Raw genomic sequence first — 20,017 nt, 5'->3', positions numbered from 1 at the left:
GGGGCTGGAGGATGTATCAGAGAAGTTCCAGCTTTAGGAACATTAAGGTTTCTAGACCACATGAACTGGACTAAGGATAACAGTCCTGGGGGGAAGTGTGCAAAAGTTCTAGATCCTTACTTGGTTATGCTACTTTTATTATCCCATCCTTAAAGGATCGCTTTAAGGATCAAGACCAAGGAAGAGCTAGATTGTTTATAAGGTTTATAGGGCAAGTCTAAGAAGAATCCCAACAAATAGGATCAATAGGGTAGCAGAGAAGAATGCTAAATCTCTAGGATGAGAAAGGGAAAGAGGACACAGAAACAGGACCCTACTACAATTGAAACCAAGTGTCCTGTTCTGTCTGACAATCCCAGCGCTGACTTTGTTGGGCTGAAAGATTCTATCCCACGGAGAGAACTTCTATTTCTGGAGAAGTTATCGGAACTATGGTTTTTCCTAAGTATTTGTTTCTGCTAGTTATTATTACTACGTGTATTCCTCTTCACCAGAGACACAGACACATAGGCATTCCTGATAGAGAAAGAAGAAACACGTTTTATGCGAAGGGCCTGGGACTGGGGAAACAACCAGAACTAGAGACTGCAAGTCCTACCCCTCCTACACCAAGCCTGCACAAGCAAGTGCATAGGATGATGCCTTTTACAGGTGCCAGGGACTACCAAAGAAATCATTCTACTGGAAACTACAGAGACCCTGTGTAAAATAATGCAAAAGTAAAGATTACTTACTTAACAGGGGATCATGTAAAGCTCCAAATCCAGTGTTCTCTGACTCAGATCTTCTCATTCTGTCTCATATATTCTCTCTCTCTTCTCTTTCTCTCTCTCTCTCTCATATATATATATATGGAAAGTCCCTCAATCAGAACTCAGACAAAACACAGGAAAGTTAGTTACCTTTCTTTCTCATACCTAGCTGAGATATAACTATTCTTAAGGTCTTTTACTTCAGGTGTTGTGTTGGGTGAAAGAACCAGAAACTGAATGAGGTGGGTGTGGTAGAAGCTGGAAAAACAAATTTCACCAATCTCAGAAGTAGATTATGGGTTTGAGAACCCTGAGACAACTCAGATACTTCATGACTGTCCTGTTTTAATGCTGTGATCCCTTTATATGAGAAAAAGTGAAAGGTGATTTTAAGAGCTTAATTTAAGGAATATAATTCCACTTGAAAAATGCAGAAAGAAAATTATTCTAAAGAAGCTCCTTGTGCAAAAGAATCTTACCTACTGTGAAAAAAGAAAACAAAAATGGAGGCACTATGGTCCAAGGAAAATAAAACAGTTTGCTTTATTTTAAAACAGTAACTTCCTTATATGGGGGCACTGTCCAAAATTCAATACTTACACAAAAAATATGTTTCTTAGCAGGTCAAAATACGTTTCAGGTGAATTTTCTGAATTTTGTTAAAGAGAATTTTAAACTCCATAAAACGGATGGATGAGAGGTGAACACGAACATGTATAACATAAGTCATAGTACAAATTTAAACAGAATAACTAAGCCACGTCATTACCCCAAGTCATTTTTAATATTTAGGAGAATGCATATATTTTCGAGAAGTTAAAAGTGAATCTCTACTCCCATCTCCTAATAATCCCAGGAAGTATAACTTTCTACTTTTACTAGATGTAAATATTCCAAATATTTACTCCGGGTAGGATACTCTGGCATTAACTATAGCTGAGTGTATCAGAAATAGAAAAATCATGAAGATTTATAAAGCATTTTTAAAATAATCATTTACAGCAAGTCCTTAAAAGCCCCCGATGAAAAAGGCAGTTCTTCACTTCTAATAACATCTATGGTTTATATTGTGTAATATAATTAAACAAAACAGTGTTCTGACCAATAACAATTTATAGGAAATTCATTTGCCAAGTCTATGTTTCATTAAAGTTAATATTTTGGCTTATATTAAAATTTTTTTTAACTCTGACATTTCCAGAAGTATTAACTTAGCAAAGTCATCTTTATGATGCCATTTAATCAACTGAAAGGAAACAAGATGGTACATTCTGGGTTTCTACTTAAGAAGAAATTTAATTCAATTCAATAATTTGATTCATCACTACTGGAAAACGACATCTTTCTTCCCTGTCAGTACTGGATGGCAATGACGTGAAAGCAGCTTTCCTGGTTCTCAACGTCCCTTCAGTGGGAAGCATTATAGAATTTCAGCAGTGAACATCATCTGGTTCCTATTCAAACCCCAGCTCCAAGAAAATGTGAGAGAGAATCTAAGATATAAGTTCTGTTCAAGGCAAGAAGTTTCCAATCTCAAATATTTCATGCCAACAACTTATGTTATACCAGCTGTTCCATCATTGAATGCTAAATGATCATTGAAAACAAACGAAGATAACAGTGCCCTCGTTGCCATCATTCATTACTAATTTTATATAAACTGTTTATGTCCAAAAATATGCGTATGTAACATTTACACAGATAAATTAGTGTTAAGAATTTAAAATGTGCAGTAACATCCACAAATGTCCTTTTTGTGTTGTGAAATCTATACAATTGTTTTCAAAACTGGAAATCTGAACGCCCTGGCCACATATTAGAAACATGTCAGAACACACGTAAGTTGTGGAGAGCACCAACGCTTACCATCTCACAAAATGAAAACCAAACTTAGTGCTTTCATTATTGCTTAATCCTCAATTAGCCTGAAAAGGAGACCACTGAATACTAAAGTCAGGTATTTACTAAATAGTGTCGATTTCTACTAGCAAACTTAGCCCTCACAAATCAACAGGGGAACCAGGAGTCTTTCGCAGCTCATTGTCTATTAGGAGTCTGATACATTTTCAATTAAAGCCTTCATTTTTCCTGTTGGCTTCAACATGTGTGGCCCAAACTAGAAACAAACAAAAAGTATAAATAAAGATATTGGTTCAGGTAACAGTAACAATATGCTCCCCCACCCCAACCCCCACCCCTGGCCCAATCATGGATTAGAGGGCTGGGTATGTTCTGCATGAAAAACTAAGCAACTACTGGGAATATTAAAACCTTTACAAATTGACAGGTTGTTATGAACACTGAAGATATCAACAGAATGAAAGGTAAAGAAGTAGTCAAACTGCTTCCTATAAATGAAAACTACAATCATCTTGGCAATACCCTGCTTTGGTTAAATTTTACTTTTCTGAGTAAAGAGAGAAAGTACAAAGTTTCCTTTCCAATGTCTTGAGAAGTTTCAAAGGTGCTAGAATTTCTGAGATGCCTGCCTCTCTGGAATAGGTAAGCACACACACACCCCATGACAGTAATGTTAATAAAGGGAATGTAGCCATTATTATGTGAGAGCTTCCATGAAATGTACTCAGTCTCCACCTCTGACATGGTACACATCCTCCAAGGCCCACATCAAATCTCACCCTCTTCAGAAGACTTTCACAGGGTGCCCTGAGAGAAAATGATCTCACTTTACTTTGAATTTCTATATCACAAAATACACATTGTTACTATACTGAATTTCAATTCACTATGCTTAAAAATACAACCCTGCATAGAAAATGTAACATTGGAGATTACTTAGTAGTGAGCTCAGGGGTTAACTTTTGCTTTCTTCTTTCTGCTCTTCTACAGGTTTCAAATTTCCAAATGAACAACTATTATTTTCATAGTTAGAAAAGTCAAAGTGCAAATGCTAAGCAAAGATGTCATCCTTTTCCCAACCAGCCGTGATGTACTTGTAAGGCAGGGACCAAATCCTGCATCACCTCCCTTTGGAACTTACAGATGACACAGGTGAATCACTTGCAAAATACAAGTGCTTGGCAAGGAGATGGATTTCTACGTAACAGGAAAGAAATCTGGGCAAGTAACTCACCAACACTCTCTCCGAGGTGGCCTCTGATTCAGACTTTGGAACTCCTTTTTCAGCTTCATCTTGGCTATCACTTCGATACCGATAAGCAAATTTCTTTTTCAGAGCCTCTGCTATGAGGGCAGCAGGGTCAGTAGTATCCACTGGCTTGGGCTTCACGTCTTGCTCTGACCTTAGAGAAGTGAACACAAACCAAGGGGACAGGTCAATACACTGGCCACCCTCAGGAAGTACTCTGTCAACCTTTTGCCTGACAGCACCTCTTCAGCATCACAGCTACTCCATAGAGACCTGATAAATACTACTAGCAGTGAGATGGAAGCCTAGAGCTAATGCTCAACAAAAGCACACAGGAGTCCAATAAAGGGCCACGTAATGTATCTGCAGAATACGGACTCTACTCTCATTCAGTGCAAATAGAGTTCCCTCTTCCATGCATGTCTAGTGACTATGCTAGTGGTACACAGTATGCCTTTATTGAATTAGTAAATGCTCACTGAGTAACCGCAGTGAAGACTTTACATGAAAAGGTTGATATTTAAATAAAATGGGAAAACTAAAAACATCACCTGGGAACTGTTAGTTTACTTTGCTAATCTCTTAGCTACTATGTGTAGAAGCCACTGGGGCTCATTTTTTTTTTAAACTAAAAACTATTCATGGGGCCGGGCGTGGTGGCTTACGCCTGTAATCCCAGCACTTTGGGAGGCCAAGACGGGTGGATCACAAGGTCAGGAGATGGAGACCATCCCGGCTAACACGGTGAAACCCCGTCTCTACTAAAAATACAAAAGAAAATTAGCTGGGCACGGTGGCTGGGGCCTGTAGTCCCAGCTACTCAGGAGGCTGAGGCAGGAGAATGGTGTGAACCCGGGAGGCGGAGCTTACAGCGAGCTGAGATCCAGCCACTGCACTCCAGCCTGGGCGACAGAGCGAGACTCCGTCTCAAAAAAAAAAAAAAAAAAAAAAACTATTCATGGCAGTCACGTTATAATCAAAATTTCTCAAGAAGGCTGGTACTTTGATTTTATAAGACAAACAAATGGGGAAGAAAGAAGGTAAATGTATCCTCACCTCTTCACTGACCGAAGTTTTACATTATTCATATCTTTAAGGATCTCTAGCATATTTGGCATTTCAGGTTTCTTTGGATTGTTCTTAACCAAAGTCTTTCCAGCATTGGCTCTTTTCTCTCTTCGCTCTTTAATCAGATCAATGGCAGATACACTTTGGTGGAGCCCCAGTGGAGGGGGAGGCGGGGGTGGTGGAGGAGGCGGAGGGGGTGGTAGTGTGGTACCAGATGTGGTAGAATCTAAGTCACCTACAGAAACAAAGGAAAACAAACTTAATCTTGCTGGTATTAAGCAAAGAAAATATCAGTTTTTAAAAGCAAAATGATATTAAAGATTTTTGTACCCCTAAAAACAATATCCTTAAAACAAAGTCTGTTATGTAAGAAGAAGGACAGTTTCAGTTACTTCATGAGAAATGCCTGAGTCTCATCCACTGTATCATTCAGTTCAAAACGATCCAGATGGAAAATTTCTATTTAACTTAACAGAGGTGTTTTTTGTGATATCAAATGTTCAAGTTTGAGTGTAGCATGGTTTGTAATCACTTTTAACAGAAATATAAAACAAAGTACTGTAAAAACAACTCTATCTTCAATACATACAGTTTGACAATTTAGTACTATTTCAATGATTTGGGGAAACTCTGACAAATTTGTGACCTAAGTATATTTTCATATAAGACTTTTTAAGCATTAAAAGCCTGTACTGGGCTGGACTCAGTGGCTCACACCTGTAATTCCAGCACTTTAGGAGGCCAAGGCAGGCAGGTCGCTTGAGCTCAGGAGTTCAAGACCACCAGCCTGAGCAACACAGTGAAACCCTGTCTCTAAAACAAGAAGTAACTAAGAGTTATGGAAATGAAGTAAGGACCTAAAAATCCTCTTTCTGCATAACTGGAGGTTAGAAAGTTATTTATTGGGTGAACTAGTTTGATTGGGAAGGTGTTGATGTAAAAGATTTTTACTCAAAAGTTTCAGCTCATAAATAGAACTTCAAAATTTTATGGTAGCACTTTCCCAGTTGGCCAGAAGAGGGAGGTAAAGAAAAAGGAAAAATCAATTTAAGACAAGAAAAAGGTAGGACTGCAGGATTTTAGCAAGTTACACGGATAAGCACAGTCCAGCATCAGCGCCCGGAGTGCCTTCATCCCCACCCACCTCTGCCATGCCCAGGTCAAATGAGGTTTCCATGCTGGATTACGTTAAACTCCAGAAGTATAAGCCAAGTGGCTCAGAGGCAGGGTAATTAACTGTCCTTATCCAACAGAGCTGGTTAATACTGAGTCTTGCCAGGCCTTGGAAACAACAATAGGAAAATAACCTCTACTTGCCAATAGATTAGTGGGCTAGGATTTCAAGGCTACAGTTTCCTCCCCAATGTGAGAATGTCACACTAATAAACCCAACGGTGTTAGACCAGAAGACTTGAATTCAGGTTCTACTCTGTGCAAAAGGAAGAAGAATAACTATTAAATGCTGCTGTGTGTTAAAGGCATTTTATATACTTTCCACATTTATTCTCACAATAACTCAGTAACATAGGTACTATTACCCCATTTTAGAGCAGTAAAGGGAGGTGAGATGTCAAGTGCTTGCCTCAAGACATGCAGGTAGTAAACACCACTCAGTATAACACGTACCACACAAAACCCAGGCTCCTTTCACTAATAGACGGCAACCCATGGCATTACCTTATGTCTGATATGGTTGGTGCCATTATCCTAGACAACTAAGTTTCCCATTAGAAAGGAAAGCATCCACTATATAGCAATTCAACTGTATGAATTTCAGTGTTTTCCAAAAGATACTTCCTAGTCATCTTCTCTGACAGCACCTAGATTGTTCAAAATGAACACCATCTAAACCTGACCTGGTTGTTTTGGACTATGCAAGAAGGACTGACACCTGGGCTTGTTTTGTTTTGTTTTGTTTTTTAAGATGAAGTCTTGCTCTGTCGCCAGGCTAGAGTGCAGTGGCATGATCTTGGCTCACTGCAACCTCCACCTCCTGGGTTCAAGAGATTCTCGTTCCTCAGGCTCCCAAGTAGCTGGGACTATAGGCACACACCACCACGCCCAGCTAACTTTTGTATTTTTAGTAGAGACGGGGTTTCACCATGTTGGCCAGGATGGTCTCGATCTCCTGACCTCATAATCCGCCTGCCTCAGCCTCCCAAAGTGCTGGGATTACAGGCATGAGCCACTGCACCCGGCCCATACCTGGTTTTCTAAGTACCCCAATAGTTGTTACTTACTAATTAATTTAGAAGTTAAGTGGCATTCTCCTAACTTCTAGTTTGCAAGTTAAACTAACAAATGTAGGACTTACAGACCTGCAATGAGATTTTGCTGCTCCTGCTGGGTCACAATTTTGGCAATCTGAGCTCTGAGAGCAGCAAGTTCATTTTCGAGAGCGCAAATCTTCTGCAGTGCTTCCTCATTTGCCAGTGCTGGGGTCTTCAGCTGAGGCTCTTCTTGAGACAAGTCTGGTAAGGACATCTGTCTGCTTGGGGCCTTCTCAAAGAAAAGAAGGTCATCCTGAAGGGGGGGCCTTGATCTGACCTCTGTCCTGCAAGGAAGACATAGGTGTGTTGTCACAGGCTTTGTAAGAGAATGTGAAACACCATCCTCACCTGACAGTGTATCTGCATTAACATCCAAGAACCTCTTTTCAGGCTGATCTTATATAAGTCCCTTCATGTAAGGACAAAAAGAGCAAAGCATTTGTCAACCTTATGTAGCTACATACCACAGCTGCAGTTCTTGCTGTCATCATTTTTCTTAGTCAATCTCTACATAATATGCATAGACCAACTCCGTCAAGAGGCATCACAGATTTTAGCAAAGTTTTTGCTAATTCATGTTTTCTTTTGATTTGAACTAAGAAGAAACTTTTTATGCTCTTCAAAGTGGTAGCTATATCTGACAACAAAATCAAATCAGTGATCCATCAGCCTTTCCCCAGGGTCCTGGCGTCTACACATCAATGTCAGTGCTTTCCATGTATGACAGAATACATCAAATTGCAAGACACATGATAACAATGTAGACAAAATACAGCATCAAAAGCTAAAAGGAGAAAAAGGAATCATTATCACTGAACCTATGTAGCAGCTATATTAGATGGTTTCATTATTTGGGTAAAAAAAAAAAATTTATGTGTAGCACCTGAGGTAGCTCCAAATGAAGTTGAGGGTTGAGAAAAAAGTTTGTATTTCTTTTCAATTGCCAGTTTATATACTTATCCATTTCCTCTTATTTTCTACAATGAAGTTTTCCCAGCCTGCATCCCCCTTTAAGCCCTTTTCTATCTTAAATTCGTTCCCTCCAGAAAACAATCGTAGTCTTACTTTTCCCTTATACCTGCACCCTTCAAAAATCTGTGTCCTCAAAAAACTCCTGCATACTGTCTCGACATTATAGTCATTTAGAACCCTATAATACCAAAAGAGCTCTCTACACAAGGACAGGAAGTAAATACATTTATAGTTCCCAAATCTAGACGAAACTATCTTGGGAGCAGTAAGGCCCTAGTGCTGTATCATTTAGGAAAAGGCTCTTTTGTTTGAAAGTTGCTGAAAGAGACGCAGAACTGCCATTAAATGTAACCTCGCTGTCAGACATAAGGCTGGGGCTTTCCTCTCTGTCACCATGTTTAATTTAAACACCGTGGGGCAGGCACTATTATTTTATTACTGAGGATACCGGCTCAATATCATGTAGTTAGTGTGTGGAAGACTCAACACTGAAACTGAGATTTACAAAGTTTTTTCATGCTATTAATGTTACAATTTTTCTATGAAAAATGTATTAGTGTGACTTAACATTAATTCAAAAACTTAATATTTTTTGAAATATCCATAACCTGGATAGGGATACACTATAAGGAAGAAATCTGCCCATTTCCAGTCAGACTTTAACCACATTAGTTTATCACTACTTTACAACACTGGGAATGGTTGAATGATTTCACCAGGATTGCCCTCTTCAGCATACTCAAGAATGCATGGGAAAAGAATGAAGGAATGCCTTGACTTTGGGGTTTCAAAGATGAGAAAAGAGGCCACAACTGACTTCCTTCTCATCACTCTCAATCAACATTAATACATCGTGCTCATATGGTTTCACAGTCACAGATTCCTTTGAAAATCTGATTTTCCCAGGTAATTGATCAGACACACTTCTCATAAAATTCGGCTCATATAGTTTGAGAAGTCATGGCCCTAAGGTGAAGAATCTCTGACTGGCTCTGCTACAAGCCTACACTAAAAGGCAAGCTAAAGCCAAAATCTAAGTAACCCTCACCCAGGCCATGGACCAGGTGCTAATTAAGGCTTGCTCCAGTGCACAGCATGCATTAGGGACAGAGATTGCCAGCTGCTTACTCCAACAAGCACGCTTCCTTTCTCTTTTATAAAAATTACCACCAAAAAAAGGAGTAGAAAGAAATCCTTATTTCAGGGCAGCAATGTGCCCAGCTAAAGGATGATATTTCCCAGTTTCCCTTGCAGTTTTGTGTGGCCATGGGACTTCATGTGGCTAACAAGATTGTAGGCAGAATGGTGATGAGGCATCTAGGAGGCCACTTGAAAGGAGGTGACTCAATGGAAAAGTCCTTTCCATTTTAGCCCCAGTTCCCTTTCCTCATGCTGAGAGTCTTGAGTGCAAGGTGTTGTTTTAGAGTCACACAGGGCCATAAGCTAATCAGGATATGGAAATCAGTGCGACAGATGGCAGAGCCTGGCTGGGTCCCTGATGATGCTGTAGGGCCTCTATCAGCTCTAGCCCACCTAACCTTGGATGTTGCTGATTTGAGAGAAATAAACTATCTTGAGAGAAACATATAAACTCCCATTGTATAAGGCACCATTCTTTTGGGCTTCTCTTTCAGCTTCAAACATAATCGTAACTGTTAGGATATTTCAACATTAAATTCTACTTTAGTTTTCCTTTAAATGGATATTGGTGTTTTATTTTTGCTTGACAGTTGTGAAAATTCTTCTTCATTCTACCTTGTGTATTGAAAGGGGAATCCTGGGATGCTTAGGTTTTGGTATTTTGCACTGAATTCGGGTATTTTTCTTCATAATTAATTTTTTATGCCATATTAATGAATTTACCATACATAAAGGAAGCTTGCAAACTGCTTTTTGCCTGACACATTTTTATTAAACAAAAAGATCTGGAGTATAAATATCCTTGCTCTAGGCTTGGCGCAGTGGCTCACGCCTGTAATCCTACCATTTTGGGAGGCTAAGGCAGGAGCATCACTTGAGCCCAGGAGTTTGAGACCAGCCTGGGCGACATGGCGAAACCCCTTCTCTACAAAGAAACACAAAAATTAGCTGGGCATGCTGGCTCGAGCATGTAGTCCCAGCTACTAGGGAGACTGAGATGGGAGGATTGATTGAGCCCGGGAGGTTAAGGCTGCAATGAACCGTGATTGCATCACTGCACTCCAGCTTGGGCAAGACAGCAAGACCCTGCCTCAGAACAATACAATACAAAATGTCCTCGCTCTTACCTAGCAACTATAATATCAACTTTTAAAATTTGGAATATTTGTGGGATAGGGACATGTTTGGCTCACAGGCTTCAATTACTGTTTGCTTTCGTAGCCCCAACAATGAGAAAAAACAGGTTTTTTTTTGTTGTTGTTTTTTGTTTTTTTAAGTACAGAAGATTAGGCTAGGCACAGAGGCTTACATCTGTAATTCCAGCACTTTGGGAGGCCGAGGTAGAAAGACTGCTTGAGCTCAGGAGTTCAAGATCAGCCTGGGTAACAAGGCAAGACCCTATCTCTGCAAAAAATTTTAAAACTAGCCAGGTGTGGTGGCATGTACCTGGGGTCCCAGCTACTCAGAAGCTGAGGCAAGAGAACTGATTGAGCCCAGGAGGTTGAGGCTGCAGTGAGCTGTATTTATGCTACTGCACTCCAGCCTGGGCGACAGGGTGAGACCTCATATCGGGGGTGGGGGGAAGCGGTACGGGAAGATTAAGCAAAGGAAAAAACTCCCATGAAGAACAGTACCAATACTCTGATAAAATATATCAATCAATACACTGAAAGATATGTAATAGAAGTTGTAGATTAGATGTATGTGCTCTAACCAACCTACAATAAGGAAAATACTTTTAATAAGTCGTTAAAACTTTGACTCTTTGTTGATACACCTGGCTAAATTCTGATCTCTACCCTCTCCTTCACAGAGTAGTGCAAATAATTTTGCTAAATAGTTCTATACAACAAATACATTAAGTTACGAGTAAATAAAAATTAGTCAATTTACTGAATGAACCATTGAGGGGGTAGGGAGCATTTATATTTACATTAAATTACATTTAACATCATAATATATTCTTAATATGCTTCTTCATATATATTCTTGGTAATGTTTTGGGTTTAATAAAACTGAACGATAGTGACTTTTTAACTATTTCTTGAAAGAACTAAAGGAAATGCAGGTAGGTAGGATAGTAGGAGTGATAAAATTCTAGTTTTAAAACCAGATCTATGCAAAATGTAGCATTCTCAAATAAATGACGAAATCAAGTAGTACACTTATTCAAAACTGTAGTGGAGAAAGAAGGAACAGGAGTAGTAACCATGTGAGTTTAGAAGAAGAAAGCAATCAGATGCAGTGTTCTCAGGACAGAGGCCTGGCACCATGGCCAACGGGTATCACGGATGAGGGGTATCTGGAAGTGACAACAAATGGAAGTGGAACTGAGAAGAGAGAATAACAGAACCTGTGGAGAAATATGTATCTCTAGACCCCTACCGTCTTCGCATTTCCGCAAAGCAAAATTTTGCTTTGTTTACCAAACCTACCTGAAAGAATGAATATATTCATATCTGTGAATAGAAATGAGGATGATTGCTTTCATATTATGTACAGAGGATTCATGCAGCCTATATACAGGAAATATATGTTGGATACCAGAACCTTTGTTACTGATAAATGAAAAATGATGTTACAGTACTATTTATTTAAAAACTAGTGGCCACATCAGTAAAGATTATATCCTCCCTCCCCTAAAATTCTCCTAGACATTAAAGGATCCAAAGTATTAAATTCTTACAAGTTTGTTTTAAAATGTTATCATTCAGGTAAGCCAGTCTTCAAATTCTATGAACACTGACCCTTCAATAATCTTGTTCCAGAATTGGAACAAGATAATGAGACACACTAGATTAAGAGCAATTGCAAGGCATATTTGAACAGCTTACTTTCTTTAAAACATCTTCAAGGCAAAATAAACTGTAAGAGAAAATTAATAAATACTGAGCGGAAACTACAGTGTTTAAAAAAAAAAAAAGGATTAACTTTCTATATCTCCCCATAGCTTCCATGATGAATTTTTATCTTTTTGCTTTTTTTTTTACTGAAAATAAAGGAAAAATTACTCTTTAATCTTGAACACTATTGTGCCAGGGTAAGAACAAAAAAGTTTAGGACCTTTGGCAAGACAATTTAATTAACAGTGAAGAATTGTACTTTATACTACTTTTCTATCTTTAATTATATAATTCAGCATTTCCTTATGTGAAATACTTTAATATTTATGGGCTCAAACAAAGTAATTATAGGACCTGTGAAGGTTTAAGAACCCAGATAGGGTTTCCCTATGTTGCCCAGGCTGGTATAACTCTGGGGTTCAAAGGATCCTTTAGCTTTGGCCTCCCAAAGTACTTGAATTATAAGCATGAGCCACAGAGTCCTGTGTTTTTCTTTTAAGACAGTCAACAAACCATTCATTCTTAAAACCAATCTGTTTTGCCGTCCTTAAGAACAGAGGGCTATTAAGAACTAGAATACAAAGACAGAATAAATCCAAAATAACAGATAGACTTTCAAGAATTTCTGTAATTCAGATAAATTTTAAGAAATAAAAACAAATACAAAAACAAAAACAACAAAGAGGCCAGGCGGGGTGGCTCACGCCTGTAATACCAGCACTTTGGGAGCCCAAGGAGGGTGGATCACCTGAGGTCCGGAGTTAAAGACCAGCCTGGGCCAACAGGGTGCAACCATGTCTCTATTAAAAATACAAAAATTAGCTGAGTATGGTGGCAGGCGCCTATAATCCCAGCTACTAGGGAGGCTGAGGCACAAGAATCACTTGAACCTGGGAAGTGGCAGTTGCAGTGAGCCGAGATCACGCCACTATACTCCAGCTTGGATGACAATGCAAGACTCCATCTCAAAAAAAAAATAAAATAACAGAGACATCAAGCATAGATGTACCAAAAGCAGAAGATAAACAGCCAAAGGGTGATGTTTCTCTTTTTTTGAGACAGGATCTCACTCTGTTACCCACACTGCCAACTCCTAGGCTCAAGTGATCCTCCTGCCTCAGCTTCCTGAGTAGCTAGGACTATAAGTGCGCGCCACCCATGCCTGGCTAATTTTTTCTTTTCTTTCTTTTTTTTTTAAGAGACAGGGTCTCACAATGTTGCCCAGGCTGGTCATGAACTCCTGGCCTCAAGTCTCCCAAAGTATTGGGATTATATATTGTGCAGGCCTGATATTTCTTCCTTCCCTTTCCTTTTTTTTTCCATTACCTTAAACCTTTAACAGTTAACTGATGTTTCTTAAAACCATTTTCTGGATACCAATTTCTGCTAGGGAGATTTCTCCTGGTTTTGTTTGTTCGTTTTGGTCATATTTTGTTTATATTGGGTCCAAAATTCCCTAAGGCACACAGGTTCTTACTTAGAGTAACACTACACTGAATTATCTAGCTCTCTTTTTTCCATGTTACTGTCAAGGGAAGCCACTTTTGTAGCACAATTTACATAAATGCAAAGGCCTTTTTAGCTCCATCATCCATATTGAAGAACCCTAAATTAAATATAATACACCTCTGGGGTCCTTTCCCTCATCTCACAGTTAAGGGAAACTCAAAATCTGACACAGTTTTAAATTAGATGTGCCCTGTTCCCAAAATGATTTCTACTGACCCTCCTTCATCTTTTTAGTTTATAGAACAACCTAGGAAGGTTTAAAAAAAAAAAAAAAATACTCTATTGTCTTAGAATCCAGGGAGAAAAAAAAAAAAACTGGCAATTTAGTTTCCTGAAATACAAAGTCGGGTAGAAAACTATTAATCTGAGGCAGGCAGATCACTTGAGGTCAGGAGTTCAAGACCAGCCTGGCCAACATGGTGAAACTCCGTCTCTATTAAAAGTACAAAAATCAGCTGAGTGTGTTGGCGGTCACCTGTAATACCAGCTACTTGGGAGGCTGAGGCAAGAGAATCACTTGAACCCGGGAAGTGGAGGTTGCAATGAGCCAAGATCATGCCACTGCATTCCAGCCTGGGCAACACAGCGAGACTCCGTCTCAAAAAAAAAAAAAAAAAGAAAAAAGAAAAGAAAAGAAAACTAACAATCTTTTCAAAGTGGGCAAGTGGCTGGATAAAGACAACTAGAATGGGAAATCACTTTGACAGTGGAAGCAATCCATGAGAGGATCTACAGTGGGAAGAGGCAGGAGTGCTGTAGGCTACAGACCTAGAAAACTAGTGGGATTCCCTCATTAGCTGTTCTAGGCTCTGTTCAACACAACCCTTCTGTTGTTTTATATTTCAGAAGTTAGATCTTCCTAAAAGTGATATTTAACAAAAATAATCCTTCTTCCTTGAATATACTATTTTAATAATGTATGCTCATGTCTACTGTCAAGTAATGAAGAATAAAATAGAAACCAGTAACATCTGCAGTTTGATGTGCTGTGAGTAGGAAACCTTGCTCTGATTGCTCTGATCCACCGAGTCTCCTGGCCTACTCTTGCACCTCTGGAGCTGTGGAGCTGGCCTGCTTGCTTGTTAAGTATTTCCTATGGACTCTTGCTACTCTGTCATCCTCTATGAGGTTGGGGATCTTCCCTGACACTCCTTAAAAAACAGCACATTCCATCTTATACTTAATGCTGAAACTTGAAGAAGCAAGCTGGATATCATCACCTCAGTCTCACTTTATTCACTATCCTTGTATTACAGACTTCTATAAATATGTTCATCTTCCTCATTAGATTACAAACATCCTAGGATAAGGAAAACTGCTATCTGAAACATTATGAACCCATACATTTGTATTTAGTAAATGAGTTTGATATTGTATGTGACATTCTACAGAAGAACTGGATACAATTAGAAATTAATATATTAATATAGAATGAACAGATTAAACTTTAAATATTTCAAAGCTCCTTAGCTGCTCTTCTACTTTGGAAGCAATCAAATGCTTGATGACAATGTCTATGATGTCAACTAAAGGTCTCAGAGATTACAGTCTTTAATTTCATCATACAGGACAAATGTTATACTGTATATTTATCCAAAGACTAACAAACCAAAAAGTATCTGAGACAGGTCTCAAACAATTTAGAAGTTTATTTTACCAAGGTTAAAGATGTGCACCTAGGAGACAGCTCAGTGCCTTTCTCCAAAGATGATTTTGAGGGCTTCAGTATTTAAAGGGGAATGGGCAGATATTAGAGAAAGGAAGAAATTTTTAAAAGGTGGGAGTAGATAAGAGACAAAAGTTTACATTCTTTTAAGTCTCTGATTAGCTGTTCACATGTGAGGGGCAGCAGAGGACTAGTCACTTACGCATTCCTCTAGCTCAGTGAATCTGCATTTTTACATAAAATAAACATAGGGCAGAGGAAGCAATCAGATACGCATTTGTCTCAGATGAGCAGCGGGGTAATTTTTGAGTTCTGTCCTTTTCTGACACCTGTGAAGAAAACTATCAATTCACATTGTCAGAGTCAAATTTAGCAGAACTGTTTTAGGGTAAAGATCTTGGGGTCCACAAGGAATTTCCTAGTAGGCAAATTGTAAGAGAGGTATGTAGCTTTTTTACAATGTAGCTATCTTACATAGCTACAGAGGCAGCTTTGCTCTGATGCAAAGCTTTGGGAGGCAGGTTTGCCTGATGCAGTTCCTAGCTTGACTTTTCCCTTTGGCTTAGTGATTTGGGTGTCCCAAGGTTTATTTTCCTTTCACAGACTATACATTCTCCTTAGAATACTACTATGAAAGAGAACACTTTACTGATCATCAGTAATCAGGATGTCAATGCTTCTGTTAATTAAAAAATGTGTACAGAAAAGAGAAAAAACAATGAGGACTTACTTTGTGCATGCCACTGTACTAATAGTTTTCTCATGTTATTAAAAATACTCTTCTCAAAGTAGAATACTTCTATTTTATAGAAATATGCTGCCCTTTTTTCTTCTTTTTTTTTTTTTTTTTTTTTTTTTTTTTAAGACAGGTCTCGATCCATCACTGAGGCTGGAGTGCAATGGTGCATTCATGGTTCATTGCAGCCTTGACCTCCCAGGCTCAAGCAATCCTCTCACCTCAGCCTCTCAGGTAGCTGGGACAACAGGTGTGCACCACCACACCCAACTAATTTTGGCATTTGGTATTTTTTGTAGAGATGGGGTTTTGCCATGTTGCCCAGGCTCATCTTGAACTCCTGGGGTCAAGCAACCCACCCACCTTGACCTCCCAAAGTGCTGAGATGATAAGCATAAGCCACTGTGCTCGGCCTGTACTTCTAGTTTATAAATAAAAATCTGAAGTTCAGTGCATTTGAAAAAAATCATTTCTATAATAACCAATTATGAAAGACTCATATGTATCCTGTTTTCCCAGAGACATAATAGTATGACATTATAAATAATTGTTATAGAAATGTTATCAACATAAATTTCAAGGAAGAAATAAGAAATATACTGAAGAGCTTCAGCTTTCATACAAATATAAATATGAGAGGCAGACAAACTGCAACATATGAACAGTCTTAAATAGAATTTGTTTCTATAGGAACTTAAACTGTAAGTTATAAACACAGAAGGGTAGGTCCCATTCAGGGAAAATGGCACAGAGCAGGCAGGACTAACTTGCGGCTCCCACTTGGACAAACAGAGCAGCGTGCACAGACCCACATGGTGAACTTTTGCTCCAAGAACTACTGCAGGAACATACTAGGAAAGCCAGAGAATCCACAGACACTTTGAAGGAGGTGGATTGCAGCTACACGCTCCATGGGAAAGCCGAGGAACTCCAAAGACAAAGGACATAATTGCTTGGGAGCTTTATGGCCCTGCTCACTGCCTGAGATGCTGGTGCGGTTGCAGAGAAGGGGAATACTTATACACTGCTGGTGGGAATGTAAATTAGTTCAGTCACTGTGGAAAGGAATGTGAAGATTTCTCAAAGAACTTAAAAGACAACTATTATTTGACCCAGCAATCCCTCTATTGGGTATATAACCCAAAGGAAAATAAACCATTCTACCAAAAGGACACAAGTGCACGTGTTCATCACAGCACTATTCACAACAGCAGAGACACGGAATCAACCTAAATGTCCATCAATGGTAGACTGCATAAAAAAAATGTGGTAGATAGACACCATGGAATACTACACAGTCACAAAAAAACAAGGAGATCATTCCTTTGCAGCAACATGGATGGAACTGGAAGCCATTATCTTAAGCAAACTTATACAGGAACAGAAAACCAAATACCACATGTTCTCACTTATAAATGAGAGTTAAACACTGAGTGCACATGGACAAAAAGAAGGGAACAGCTGGGAACAGTGGCTCACACCTATAATCCCAGCACTTTGGGAGGCTGAGGCGGGTGACCACCTGATGTCAGGAGTTTAAGATCAGCCTGACCAAGATGGTGAAACCCTGTCTCTACTAAAAATTCAAAAATTAGGTGGGCGTGGTAGCGCACATCTGTAATCCCAGCTACTTGGGAGGCTTAGGCATGAAAATCACTTGAACCCGGGAGGTGGAGGTTGCAGTGAGCCGAGATCGTGCCACTGCACTCCAGCCTGGGCAACAAGAGTGAAACTCTGTATCAAAAAACAAAGAAGGCAACAACACACACCAGGACCTACTTGAGAGTGGAGGGTGAGGATCAAAAAACTACCTATTGAGTCCTATGCTTATTACCTGGGTGATGAAATAATCTGTACACCAAACACCCATAACATTCAATTTACCCATGTAACTAACCAGCACATGTACCCCTGAACCTAAAAGTTTTTTTTTTTTTAATTCTATTTTTTAAAAAGTTGGAGTTTGGAACACTTCTGATTTTGGATTTTCAAATTAGGGCTGCTCAACCTGTATGAAAAAATTAACTTGAAAAGAATCACAAATTTAAGGCTGGGCACAGTGGCTCACACCTGTAATTCAGCACTTCAGGAGGCTAAGGTGGGCGGATTGCTTGAGCTCAGGAGTTTGAGACCAGCCTGGGCAACATGGCAAAAACCTATCTTTACAAAAAACAGCCAGGCATGGTGGCATATACCTATAACCCCAGCTACTTAGGGGGTTAAGGTGAGAGGATCGCTTGAGCCCAGGAGGCAGAGGTTACAGTGAGCTGATCATGCCACTGCACTCCAGCCTGGGTGACAGAGCCAGATCCTTCTGAAAAGAAAAAAAAAAAAAAAAATCATGGACTCAAATGTAAAATATAAAACTATAAGCCACTTAGGGAAAAAGAAGTCTCAGGATCTAGGGCTAGACAAAGAGCTCTTAAATTTGACACCAAAAGCATGATCAATAAAAAAAAAAAATGAATTAGACTTCATCAAAATGAAAAATTTTTGCTCCATGAAAGACCCCATTAAATGTATGAAAAGACAAGCCACAGAGTAGGAGAAAATATTTATAAACCATGTATGTGACAAGGATTCATATCTAGAATATATAAAGAAATCTCAAAAATATCCAGTTGGAAAATGAGCAAAAGGCATGATACGTTTTACCTGAAAGAATATACAGATGGCATAAAAAGATGTTTATCATCATTAGCTATTAAGGAAATAATGCAGAGAAACTGAATTAGCCATATACTGCCAAAGGGATGTAAAATAGGCTCTAGAAAACAGTTTGTCAGTTTCTTGAAAAACTAAGTAACTAGTATTTGACCCAGCAACTGTACTCAAAGACATTTATCCCAGAAAAACGAAAACTTATAGTCAGTCACTCAAAAACCTATACACAAATGTTTATATACTAACTTCAACAGCCAAAAACTGGAATCAAACTAGATGTCCATCAATTACTGTATGATTAAACAAACTGTAATACATCCATACCAATGACTACTACTGAGCAATTAAAAAGGATCAAGTTCTTGATGAACACAACAATTTAGGTGAACAGCCAGAGAACAATGCTGAGTTTAAAAAGCCAGTCCCGCCCCCTTCAATAGCTCAGCTGGTAGAGCAGAGGACTGTAGGTGCACGCCTGTGGCCATCCTTAGGTGCTGGTTCGATTACGGCTCGGAGAGATGCCTTTGTTTGGCCAGGCGTGGTGGCTCACGCCTGTAATCCCAGCACTTAGGGAGGTTGAGGCAGGCAGATAACCTGAGGTCAGGAGTTCAAGACCAGCCTGGCCAACATGGTGAAATCCCGTCTCTACTAAAAATACAAAAATTAGCCAGGTGTGGAGGCAAGCGCCTGTAATTCCAGCTACTTGGGAGGCTGAGGCAGGAGAATCGCTTGAACCTGGGAGGCAGCGGAGGTTGCAGTGAGCCGAGATGGCACTACTGCACTCCAGCCTGGGTGACAGACTGAGTCTCTGCCTCCAAAAAAAAAAAAAAAAAAGCCAGTCCCAAAAGGTTACACATTGGCCAGGCACAGTGGCTCATGCCTGTAATTCCAGCACTTTGGGAAGCCAAGGCAGATGAATCACTTGAGGCAAGGAGTTCAAGACCAGCCTGGCCAACATGGTGAAATCCCGTATCCACTAAAAATACAAAAATTAGCCAGGTATGGTGGCACATACCTGTAACCCCAGCTACTTGGGAGGCTGAGGCAGGAGAATTGCTTAAACTCAGGAGGCAGAGGTTGCAGTAATCCAAGATTGCATCACTGCACTCCAGCCTGGGTGACAGAGCAAGACTCTGTCTCAAAAAAAAAAAAAAAAAAAGTTACATATTACATGATTAAATGTATATAACATTCTTTAAACGATAAAAGTTAAAATGAACAGATTAGTAGGTGCTAGTCATTAAGAAGGAGTTGAGTTTGGGGATGGAAGAGAAGTATGTGTGGCCAT

The 20,017-nt window shown here is 39.4% G+C and overlaps 1 protein-coding gene across 3 annotated transcripts in view; it reads right to left on the bottom strand.

Moving 5' to 3' along the window:
• Positions 1-20,017, bottom strand: part of MTFR1 (mitochondrial fission regulator 1) — a 90,398-nt gene that overhangs the window by 14,149 nt on the left and 56,232 nt on the right. Inside the window, exons 5-8 of one of the 3 annotated variants that reach the window (XM_023222336.1) lie at positions 7,248-7,483; positions 4,918-5,164; positions 3,847-4,015; positions 1,271-2,868 (exon numbers count right to left, since the gene is read on the bottom strand). In XM_023222336.1, coding sequence (XP_023078104.1) covers positions 2,800-2,868; positions 3,847-4,015; positions 4,918-5,164; positions 7,248-7,483 — 721 coding nt within the window. In that variant the 3' untranslated portion in view covers positions 1,271-2,799. Of the gene's footprint in view, positions 1-1,270; positions 2,869-2,972; positions 4,016-4,917; positions 5,165-7,247; positions 7,484-20,017 lie in introns of those variants that run through there. The other 2 variants (XM_023222334.2, XM_023222335.3) reach the window with 2 other exon arrangements.

Source organism: Piliocolobus tephrosceles, chromosome 7 (genome assembly GCF_002776525.5).
Source record: "Piliocolobus tephrosceles isolate RC106 chromosome 7, ASM277652v3, whole genome shotgun sequence".
In the NCBI taxonomy this organism is placed as follows: Eukaryota; Metazoa; Chordata; class Mammalia; order Primates; family Cercopithecidae; genus Piliocolobus; species Piliocolobus tephrosceles.
Note: the sequence above shows the minus strand (reverse complement) of the source record. Positions and strands in the feature narration are given on the sequence as shown.